General features: G+C 40.5%; 1 protein-coding gene across 1 annotated transcript in view; it reads left to right on the plus strand.

The window, feature by feature from the left end:
* Positions 1 to 3,427: 3,427 nt before the first annotated feature.
* ATP9B (ATPase phospholipid transporting 9B (putative)) overlaps positions 3,428 to 12,253 on the plus strand; it is a 161,593-nt gene continuing 152,767 nt past the window's right edge. The window contains exon 1 of the mRNA XM_030445840.1: positions 3,428 to 3,696. Coding sequence (XP_030301700.1) covers positions 3,602 to 3,696 — 95 coding nt within the window. The 5' untranslated portion in view covers positions 3,428 to 3,601. The remainder of the gene's footprint in view (positions 3,697 to 12,253) is intronic.

A 12,253-nucleotide genomic window follows, 5' to 3' on the forward strand; every position in this document is an offset into this window, starting at 1 on the left:
CTAAAAAACTGTCAAAATGCCATTTTCCTCTTCTTAGAAGGCTTTCTGCTTCAGAGTGTCTCTGCACACAGGTAACAGTGAAGTTTTTCTCTTTTAAAACCTCAAAGCAGTCATAGATAAAACAATGAGTTACTGAATACATGACACTCAGTAAGAAATCAGATCTCTAAAGGTATTTTTGGTTCCTAATGATTGTCCCATGCTGAGGCATTTAGAAGTCTGGCAGCAATAAACCTTTTATTATATATGTTAGATCATGTATTTGTCTATACATAAAGAATTTACAAACTTGTACACATAACTGACTGACATTAGCGATAGTTACAGGACAATAATCCCATGATCATTTATATAATCAAATAACCAGAACTAAAGTTCTGCAGAGACAAGAAGATTGGTCTTAAGCTGCTAACTTGTAAATTAAGTGATTTCTGGTCTGTTCAAGAGTAGCTCTGCCACAGGCTTGAATCAAATAATAAACTGAAAGAAATCACTTTCTCTTGGCCTCAGTGAACTGCAGTAAATTCATTAGCCACATGAGGATTATGAACATACAGCTATTAAAGTTAAAATTGAAATGTTGTGAGAGGTCAAGAATTGTAAAAACAAGGGCCATGAGACCACCTGGGACTGGCGTAATTGCTGTGCTGAAATTTTTCAGAGTTGTGTTGGATTATTCAAACCCATAAAGTCCAGCCAACACAGCAGAGCAGGCAGGAGGCTGTAGCACATTTTACCTACTATGCTGCACATGGGGCAGCAACCCGCCCGAGCAGCAGGTCAGGCATCCACAGTTGGGGCACTATTAGTAAATGTGTAATTAGCAGTTACAAGAAGATAGGTGATTCTTCCCCTCTCTTTGGCACTTGTAAGACCATATCTGGACAACCGTGCCCAGTTTTGGTCTTCTCATTACAAAAGGACACTGTTATTCTGTAGTGATTACATGCAAGTGTCGCCAAGATGGTCAGGGGGCTGGAGAACAGCGTGTTTATAGGAGAGGCTGAGATCTCAGCCTGATCAGCCTGGAATAGAAAAAGCTAAGATGAAATACTATGTCTGAATACAGCTATGTAATGAGGTGATATAGAGAAGATGGAGCTGGACTTTTCTTAGAGGTGCATGGTTATCTGATGAGAAGCAACAGAAATGAGTTGGCACATGGAAAATTCTTATTATCAATTTATTTCTTGCAAGATAAACACTGCTACAGGTAGCCCAGAGAAGCTATGGGAACCTGTACTGTCCCTGAAGGTATGCAATAACCCACTGCACATAGCCCTGAACAGCCTGGTAACAAACATGATGGCTTGGTCTAGGTGATATTTCAACTTCCCTTCCAGCCTAAATTGCAATTCTGTGATCTACTTTACTACCATCAGCTTTGTAATGATTATCACAGTTACAATGCTAAGTAAAACTCTTCCCTCCTTTTTGGCATTTCTGAGTGCACCCCTTCAAATATCCAGCAATGTATTGCCACATGTCAAGCAGAGTGCTTTCACCTTTTATTCCCATGAGAGCTTCATTGAACCATCTCTCATGGTGCAAGTGTTCTGTGCCTGTCAGTGAGTTCAGGAAGCAGATAATGTGACCTCATTCAAAATATTGCTTAGAAATCTGCATTTGGCAACCTATCTTAAGCATTGCCAGTGCTTTATGACTTTCACTCCAGCAGATTGGGGCATCCTTCAGTGTACACCACATATTTTGGTGCCTCAGTACTGACCATTCCTCCTCATTCTAAGGTAGAAAGTATGTTCTAAAGTACAGCAACATTTCACTCTGAAATGTCTGGATTAAGAGCAAGCTGATAGAGTCAGGAGTGGCATCATCACTTACAATTCCACACTTGGAGTACTGTGTCTTGTTCTGGTCTCCACAATTCTAGGTGAGGACAGACTGGATAGAGTCCAAAGGATGGCCATGAAGATGGTCAAAGGCCTGGAGAACCTGCCTTATGGGGAAAGACTAGACGAGGTCTTTTCTCCCTGGAGAAGAGAAGGCTTGGGGAGATTTTTGTATTCATGAATGTGGAATACTCATCACAGTACTCCAGTACCTAAAGGTGGCTACAAAGAAGATACAGACTAACCTGTCACAAAGAGCCAGGTGGAGAAGACATGAGGCAGTGGGTACATGTTGCACTGGCAGAGCTTTCATCTCTGTATATAAGAAAGAACTTTTTTACAGTGGGAAAAATCAGTCACTGAAACAACCTCCCCAGGGATGTGGCAGCACGCTCATCACTGGAGGTTTTCAAGACACAATTGTACAGAAATGATTTTTAATGTTTCTTCCATCATGTTCTGTGATTCCATGATTCTGAGTGCAACTCTTTCACCTCTTTGGCATTCTTGGTTGCCAGTGCTGCTGCTACCAGGCTGCACACTTGAGGTCACAATCCAGGAGAAAAAAGGTTTTGCCTGTACTACGAAAAATTTTCTGCCATATGGTATCTTTAGAACAGTAAAAAAGCCCATGTCCTAGAAAACTAAAGGTGGCATCCTACAGGTACCTTTGGCTTGAGTAGTTTGCATAATCAGCAATTCATTTAACAAATTCAGTCATTTGTGAAACCTCTTTTCATTCCACCAGATTTTGAAAGGAGTACGTTCAAGGCATTTTGTAAAATGAGTGGTGCATGGCGAAACGTGGCTTCCCACTGTATTCACAGAATCACAGAATGTTAGGGGTTGGAAAAGACCTGGAAAACTCAAGTCCATCCTCCCTGCCAGAGCAGGATCACACAGTGTAGGTCACACAGGAGAGCGCCCGGGTGGGTTTTGAATGTCTCCAGAGTAGGACACTCCACAGCCTCCCTGGGCAGCCTGTGTCACAGTGCTCTGTCACCTTCACAGTGAAAAAGCTTTTCCTTATGTTTACACAGAACCTCCTCTGCTCCAAACGTTATCCCTTGTCCTGTCATTGGACATCACTGAGAAGAGCCCTGACACTCGCTTTTTACATAAACACTGACGAGGTCACCCCTCAGCCTCCTGTTCTCCAAGCTAAAGAGACCCAGTCCCTCTGAAATTCTCTCTTGGAAAGGTGACCCCAGCTGGTGACATTATTGAAGAGAAGCAAAAATTATCAGGAAAAGCGTCTGCCACATAATTTTGATTTAATCTTGTGCTCTCCTCTTTGGAAATATTTCACTCTCTTCTCTTGGTGGACATTTCTTTGAATGAAGGTTTTTCCTGACAGATCCTTTATTATATTATTATGATGATTATTATTATTTCTATTCAAGATAGCCGCCCCCCTCGGGCCCAGCCCCTGCCCGGCCCGGTCCAGCCCCCACTGGTGCCAGCCCCGGGGAGCTCCCGCCCGTCCCAGGCCCCGCCCGTCCCCGCCTCCATGTTTACCAGGGGCCCCGCCCCGTTGTCCCTTCCTTCCTCCCTCCCGCTGACGTCAGCGGGAGGTGCCTGTGACATCAGAGGGCCCGGCCGCACCTCGCGGGCGGTGGGGGCGAGGCGAAGCGAAGCGAAGCGGTGCCGGGCGGGGCGGGTGGAGGAGCGGAAGCGAAGCGAAGGGAACCGAACGGGTGTGCAGACGGCGGCGGGGGAACAGGGTGGGGGGGGGGCGGGTGCCCCCCAAGATGGCGGACCACATCCCGCTGCACCCAGTGCCCCGCAGCACCCAGCGGAGAGCGGCCTATTACACCAGCGCCGCCACGGCGCAGAGGCACAACAGGTACGGGCAGGGGCGGTGCGGCGGCTTTCTCTTCCCTTCCCTCTCCCGCCCCCGCCTCGCTTCCCTCTCCCGCCCCCATCCCTGGCGGGCGGGGCGGTGGGCGCCCCTCACTCAGCCCAGCCGGCCGCCCGGGCTTTAGGGGAAGGCGAGAAGGGCTGGCGGCCCCCCTGTAGGATGAGGAGGGTGGGTGTTGGCAGCGCTTGGCTCTTCCCGGCTTTCGTGGTTCTGTCCGGGCCCCGGGCCGGGCTGTGGAGGTGGTGGCGGCGGGTGGTGCCGCAGGGCCCCGCGGGAGGATGCGCAGCGCGCTCCCGGCCCTGCCGGACCAGCGCCCGCCGGTGCGGCCTTGGATCCTGCGGGGGAACCGCCCGCAGCTCCCCGCGACTCGGGTGCCTTGCTATGGGTTGGTGCTCAGCAGCGGGATGCCCGCGCTGGGTGTCTTGATGGAGCGTCGGTAGTAAATGGGCTGTGAGGCGGTCATTGCGGGAAGCGCGCTGGAGTGTAAGAATTAAAATAACCCGAAATGTCTTGAAATGCCCTTTAGCGGAGGTTAAGCAGTTTGGAGAAGGCCGTTTAAAGTCTGCCATCAAATTAAGTTTTCAGTCACAGGCTGAATGTTGTGTTGCTTCCCATTATTCTGTGTAGCATCTCTAGGAATACAATAGTTTCCATTTTCGTAGTAAGTTTCACTTACAGTATCAGTATGCTGTTGTAATGGAAAAACTGCTCTATAATTTTGGAATGCCCATTGGACAGCACTCTTACATTGGAGGATATGTTTATAGTTGGTACTTTGAGGGTTTGGTTTCTCTTGGTTGTTGTAGAACCTTGGTTCCATATACAAGGACTAGAAGGAGTAGCTGTAGAATAGGATGTGAAGGGATTTTCTAGAAACAGAATAGTTGATGCTATTTTTCTAAATCAACATGGTAAATCCATTTAATCATGAATAAAATGAATTTACTTCTTAGTCTGTGTGGAATAATTAATGGAAAAGATAGTTTAGAACTTTGCAAAATAGTTTGGGCTTGCATTAATTTGTCATGATCCTTAACTACATAATATTTTTCATGAACATTCATGAGCTGCCATACTAGTTGTTTTCCCCATCTCACCAATACTTGAACATCTTACAATTTGCAGTAGGTGTGTCCTCTATTTTGAGGTAAGGGAGTGTTATTGTCATCATCCCTGGCCCTCAAAGAATTGAAACAGGGTAGGCTCTTGCTGGGACTCTTAAAAGCTTCCCAGTATGTGTGCTTTGGAAGAAAGAGGAAAAGAAGAAGTTAATGTTGACAAAAACTTTGTCCAGAATACAAAAAGTATCAGGTGGTTCTGTTTAGGTTACCCAGGGGTGTTTGTGTGATTTGAAAAGTGCTATAGATACGATGTATTGAGTTCATAAATCAGGGAGATTTCTGGGTTTATTGAAGTTGTGTTTGCAGGCAGTAATTACAGTTGTTCATAGAAACTGGTTAAACATGGTTTTATAAGGAGATTTGGCTTTACGTAAGATCTAGCAGAGAACTACCAATTTTATGAGAGTCTGATTCTTCCCCTCCACCTTGTTTGATCAATGTCACCCTTCAAAACTGTGAATTAAAGTCTTTCTACTTTAGATTATGTCTTTCAGAGTTAATTTTTTTCATAATCTGTGTTTCTCAACTGCAAGTGATACGTATTTAATTTACTGACCCTCTGCACTAGTTATCTATGGTTTCCGTGACTTCTTTTCAACAACTAGTAGATTTATTTTAAAATTTGACAGACATATTTCTTTATTTAGATCATTTAATTAATCGCTGTTTTGAGCTTTGATGGTTAGAGTACATGTTGTGCTCTCCATACGTTGGAGTATGTCCTATGGACCTGTAACAAAAGCATGAAAAAGCTTCTGTAGATTCTACCATAAGTGTCTTGTGTAAATTCAGAGAGGAAATGCAACCGTTCTGATAGTTGCACTATCTCTGATGACTCTAATCCTGTAGTTGAAATACAGCTTCCATGTCTTTACAAGTGGTTCATCCTGCTTTTATAATCTTTATCTTCAGCACAGACTTTGAAGAAGCCTTGAATTCATGTGGAAATTGCAGCAAAGGTCCTGATGTTGCAGATATTTATGAGTGTTGAAGTCACTGAGGTCTCTGATATGTAGAAAGGTATCACAATCCTACATACATGCTGATTTTGCCTAAAGGGGTATAATACATGCTTCTGAAGGTGTCTAGAAACACACACCAGCTAAAATATAATAGAGTTGGTATTTCAGGTTTAATCTAGTACTGTGGTTTCTGGGCCCTCAAGAGTCTTTGACTTGCTCATTTGATTTATTTCTTCAGTGAAGAAGTTACAGTCTTTGCAAGTCTTATACAGAGATCCTTAACTTCAGTGTGGTGGTGTTTTTAACTCAAATTGATTGCCCTGCTACTGTGTGACCTAAGCTAATACAACTCATCAATTGCTAACCTTTAGTGGCCTCAAATCTAATTTGTAGAATGACTCCTTTTGCTTGAGCTAAGCAGTCTCTAGGAGTCTTTGCTAGTGTTGTAGTTTGCTTTGCAGTCAGGACAAACAACTCCCCATTCACTGTTTTTTCATAATGAGTGTTGTACTTTTGAGATTATTTTGACAGGTTGATAGCACTTATTTTAAAGCTTGAACATGTTTTTCCCACACACCTAAAGAAAACATACTTTGATGATACCCACTTGAGATTGTACACTTCTGTGTAAAATTGTAGCCACTAAGAATCACGGATGTACTTCATATATTAACATAACAAGATTTTTAGTTATTTGCTTACATTGACCTATTTAAAAAAAGATTAAATTATAAATATGTGTTATATATGTTACCTGTGGTTCAGTAAGCACATGCATTCTGTTCTGCTTTCATGTCTGATGTTTAAGTTCAACTTGCTACTTTTGCATTAGATATTCAGGTGATATAAGACCTGAATATCTTCCTTCCCCTACTTCAGATTAACAGAGAACTGTGTGTGTTGCTTTTTGAAGCTAGGGAATCCATCTTGAACCAGTAAATTATTAATTTTCAAATTATTTAAAAAAATAGGTATTGTTTGATTTATTCAGCTTGAATAGTTGTAGAAAGCTGGAACAAAAAATGATGATTGATTCAGCACTCGTTTCAGAGCTTTGTCCTTCAGCATAAAGGATCTGTTACCCACAGGAAAAATAGATGCTACTTTTGTTTTCATTGTTAAGGGAAAAGAGGACCTAAGAACATCCAGAATCACCTTGAATGTGCAGTGAAACTTCACACACTTGTTCTCATATGTTAGACTTGTGTTTGGTGGAATTGTGAAGCTGGTACAGAGTTAAGCTATAGCCAGTCCTCATTTAATCATAACAAAGTACCTGCTTTGTTCAGATGTTTTCACTTGCTGCTTCAGCATATGCCTGTATAGTAGGCTAAGGTGTGGGGTGTTGGGACCCATGTACCAAAAATCAGGTTGTACTAGCTGTGTCCAGTATTGCATAAATTCATTTGTATTCCAGGTATTCAGAAAGGTGATGTTATGAAAAACACTCACTCACTGAAAGGAATCCTCTTGCATAATTACTCATAGTATGGATCACAGTATAGTGCTTACAAATTGCTATACTAAGTGTATAGAGTGGCTGCAGTAGGGCAAGTTGTGGAAAGGATAAACTGCTGTTGCTTTTCTCTGCAGCTTTCTCTACTGATAGAACAACTGTGTTTTAAGGCAACCAGCTGTTCTTTTATCTTTGAATTCTCATTGCTTTATAGCTTTAACAAAACATAAAATTACATGAGAAGGAAAAAAACAACATAATAGGATAATGTGTCCTTTGTCCAGATAAACACAGAACGCTTGTTACTTAACAACTGGCATATTGTAGCTTATTTCATGTGGAGTATATATAAAAGGAAAAAAAAAACCAATCTATTCCAGGCAAAATGGAATGGAATTCTTTAGAACTTAGTTTGCTAAGGCTTCACAAGTTTCCCTAATACTTACAAATGTCAAATTTTTATAATGTGTGAGAATCAAGAGCATTTAATATAGTGTTACTGTTCTAATGCTTTTCATTTAAATGAGAGCTGTCTCAGCAATCTTGTATTCCTTCTTAGTATGATTTATTAAGGTGTTTGGCCAGATTTCACAGTGACTCACCAAAAAAGAGGCATACAGGTGTCAACAGTTAATATTAGATGCATGTACAGTAATTCTATGATGTCTTTAATTTCTGACATTACCTGAAGTAAGCTTTTTGATACCTGGTGCCTACTTTTAGTTTTCTGTTAGAAGCATTTGTTCTAATTCTGAACTACAGTGTGATTTTCATAGTTTGGATGTTATTCTCCATGTTCTAGTGACAAATTATATGCCAAGGTTATTTTTTTGTTTTTGTTTTTTTAAGTGTAATTAAGAACAAGAACTTCCCCGAGTAACTCAATGTTACTTGCCAAGACAGTCTAACAATCAGAACGTACAGGACCTAACATCTATTGTAAAACTGTTTACAGAAAGCTCATAACATATTTTGCTGAATTACAGGTGTGAAAAGCCTTGCAAAATGTACATAGCTTAAAAAAAAAAAAAAGAAACTCAAACATTGGTAATATCAGTAGAGCTTACCTGTTGAATAGGTTGTGTGCAGTGATACTTGGTATTTCCTGCTGTTTTTCTAAAATGTTTCTAGTTCCTATGACTCTTTCTCTGGGTGGTACTTCATGTTTAATATGAAAGTTCCTAGAATATTTGTGCTGAGTTTTACAGGTTTCATTTTAGTCTGCTCTTCTCCATCTGTTAATAGAATTTCTTTATGTGTTTCATCCTGGAAAGAAGTTTGAAAATGATGGTTAAATCTGAAGGATTTGCATTATTGAAATTATTTTGAATTTTATTATAGCTTCTGTGATAAAGTGTTCTGAAAGTGGAACTGAATTTCCTTTTGAATATTGATGTTTTAAAACTGCTGCTGGAAAGTAACAGTAACTTCTTCAGACATCTGTTGTTTGACCAGAAGAAATAAATTGGTTGTTGCAGTGATACCCAAAATTACAAATGTTACAGGTTCAGCTGATACTTGGCCAGCAGTGAGGGGGGCTCTGAATACCAGAAGTGTTATTCCTCGGAAATGTTTTGTGTTACATGTTTACTGATATGTAGATGATGAAGTGTACTGGAAATGAGAATGCATTACAATACACAACTATACATTATGCTGATATATAGAAATATACATTTATCTTTTGTTTTAGCATAAAGAGGGAAAAATCAAATGCGGTGCAGAGATACCTGCGTAGAATTGTAGTTAGGAGAGTTGTCTGTACTGGTATGCTGTTCTGGCAGACTAGGTCAATCATGTATGCCTTTCTGTTCTTTTTACAGAACTGTTGCCCCCCTGTTTTTTACCTCAGAACTTCACCTGAAAGTCAAAGTGTTTGTCTCTCTTGCAAAGCAAAACTTGTTTTTGTGAAAAAAAATATGTAAATCAACAATGCTACCTTGAAGGACATACTGTCCTTTATTATTAACCTCTTGTGAATTGTACTTTTGGATGGAACTCCACCACTGTTGTTTAGAATTATGTCACTGAATAATTTTCAGGGTGAATCTGAGATGCTGTCTTTTAATTTAGATCCTTCCAATGTGGTTGCTTGCAGGCTATGTTGCACGTGCGATTTTTGTGTTGTATTTACAGAGCAGTGTTTGGGTCTATGTTTTCCACACTTTCACAAGTGGTGAAGTGCCACTTTTTTTTAGAAAAAAGTTACCAGTACATTTTGTTAAAAACTTTCTCCACAAAGTATGTTCTCTTCCTGGTGCTCACATATTCACATTCCTGGATTGTGTGTTGCTTTGTTTGCTTTATTCATAGGTTACTACTGCTTGTTAAGACTGGCACCTGATTTAAGGTAGGTGCAGATGCTGGGATTTTTGCTTGGACAGACTTCAAAGTAGTTTGATATATGACTTTTTAAAAATGGCCTTGATACATGTTTATGCTTTCAGAGCTTATATTGATTGTTACTTTAGTTTCTGTGCCTTTTTCTCTTCAGAAGTCTTTGGCTTAATGATGCAGATAACTCTGTTATATGTATACAGAGCTGCTCACAAGAAAAACTGTAAAATGTTTGTACATAAAATGACACTCTCATTGGTGTCATACCTAAGCAGTGGTTTGTAATACTGTGTCTGCAGACATAAATTTTGATGACATAGAAACTTTAAGTAATTCTAATAATTAATTGTAGTACGTTTGACTTGACATTACTTTGAACTGTGTGTTTGGAAAAAGTTGTCCTTACATATTTTTTTCTGCACTAGTAATACATTTTCACACCCAGATAGGTTTGTAAGTGGGTCTTAGTCTTTAGCATGATTGTTCTTCCTTATCCTGATCTGAAGCATTTTAATCACTAGGCAAAAAAATGAGAACTTCAAGTTTCCATTGAAGATGATGCTGTCTATTGCAATGAGCATGTGACTGTGTGTGCAGTACAATAGACTTTGTAAATGTATTTCTAAGGCTGTTCATGTTTAAGCTATTATTTTTGCCCTATATTTGCATACCTTCCTGGTTTGTATCTATAGTATCTAAATACAGTGATTTGTGTTGCTTGGGCAGGCATTTGGATTTCTAATAACAGGGAGAGAATACAATTTTTTTGGGCTACAGTGTCAACAACCCAGTTGACAGTGACAAAATAGTTCTGTTGTTGTGATCAGTGACATACCCTACTAATTAAAAATAGGGTTCTGGTGAATGTAGATGGTGTTACGTCAGGTCCTTGCTGTGTGTTCAGGTATTTATGGCACTTTTGTGGTAAATAAGGGACTCACTCATCTTGCCATTGGTTGAAAAAGATCGTATGTTAGGATATGGGTAGTACTTTTGTAATGTAAGCAAAGTTGAATAAGGAGGGGTGTCCTTTTTTTCATGAAGGCTTCATCTGTTTACAGCTTCTGTAAGAAAGTGTGAGCTGGAAGAAGGAGAATGAAGAACACAAAAATATTTTATTTATATCTGGTGGAAGCTGTGGTTTTAGTATCCATGACTTAAGCAGTTTTTTATAAACTATTGATGGAAGAGAACTTCCTTGGTAATGGCTATGTAGTCTGCTTCTAGACCTTTATCTCCAACTTTTCCCTTAGCACTGCATGGCAGAAGATGTCAGCATTTTTTTTTACCTAGTAGTTGAACTAAAATGCTTCCTTGTGTTTTTCCAGAATATCTCTGTGCATCATTTGTAAAAGCTGGAGGCAAATTGATTTATTTGGTCTTATTGCAGTAAGTATTACTCATCTCAGCAACACACTCAGTAATAAACGTACTGGAGTACTTTTTCCTTCTGTCTGTTTTGTTGTCTAATGGATAAACATGCACTGTGATGGGAGTGTGTAATAAGTTTTTAAAGTTCTTCTTATGCAAAGACACAAAAGCAAAGTTGCCTATTGAAATTGGACATAAATGGGCAGCTCTACAAAATCTTCAGCTTCCTTAAGAGCTGTCCAAATGTGTGTGTAGGTTTTTTGTGTGTTCTGTTTTTTTCTTTTTTAACTGTTGGAATAGTGTGGTTAGTGTCATCTTCCATGTAGAGATCTCTGACATGCCTCCTCCTGTTAATGCATACAAATTTGTAATAGGATTATTTTGTATGTATGTATTTTTTATGTCAGGACTTGAATTCAGTGACTTCCCAAGTAATGCTGATGAGGGGTGCACTTGCATTAGAAACACAGCTAAAGCTTGTAGTGTAACGAGGCAACCAGGTGCCACTAATTGCCAGGGAGTGAGCATGAGCTTGTGTCAAGCCCACCTGTGCCCAATTAGGGTGCAAGAGGGTGAGGCTCTGAGGAGTCTCAAACCTGGGGCCTTCGCATTGCAGTACCGGGTCTTAGCCAGCTGCACCACCAGAGCCTCACCTTGTGGGCGATGAGCGCTAGTGGCGCAATGAAGGTAATACAGTGCTCCGAGATCGACTGACCTCTCTGCAAAGCGTGCTCAGGACTGAGCTGAGCTTGTGTCTCAGGACTCACCTTTTATTGGCCTCCTGGTCCTGCTCATGTGCAGTTGGGGCCCGCCCTAATTGGGCACAGGTGGGCTTGACACAAGCTCATGCTCACTCTCTGGCAATTAGTGGCACCTGGTTGCCTTGTTACACTACAAAAGCTAAGTAGGGACCAATAGTGGTAAGCTCTAATCACTTAAAACATCTGAAGTATCTTTCCTGTGTTTGGAGGAAGAGGCTAAAGGAAACTTTTAATTCTTTGAATTTCTTTCACTTACCTGTGGCAGATTTTTTTTTTCCACTTCTGTTGGAATCTCGGAAGAATATGATTGCTCTGTAGTTTAATTTGCTGTTGTATAAAGCAGAAAGGTGTTCAAAATGAGAGGGGAAAAGTAATATGCAGTCTTTAAAAATGAAGAATAATATTATAAAGGAGTATTTATAAATTTTTCTGAAATAGCTTTTAGCAAAGCAATGTGGTTTATGGTGTCGCTGGATATTTGAATAAGAATAGTTAAATGAAAAAATGCTATGTACTTAAACATGGTTATGAATG

Source organism: Calypte anna, chromosome 2 (genome assembly GCF_003957555.1).
Source record: "Calypte anna isolate BGI_N300 chromosome 2, bCalAnn1_v1.p, whole genome shotgun sequence".
Classification (NCBI taxonomy): Eukaryota; Metazoa; Chordata; class Aves; order Apodiformes; family Trochilidae; genus Calypte; species Calypte anna.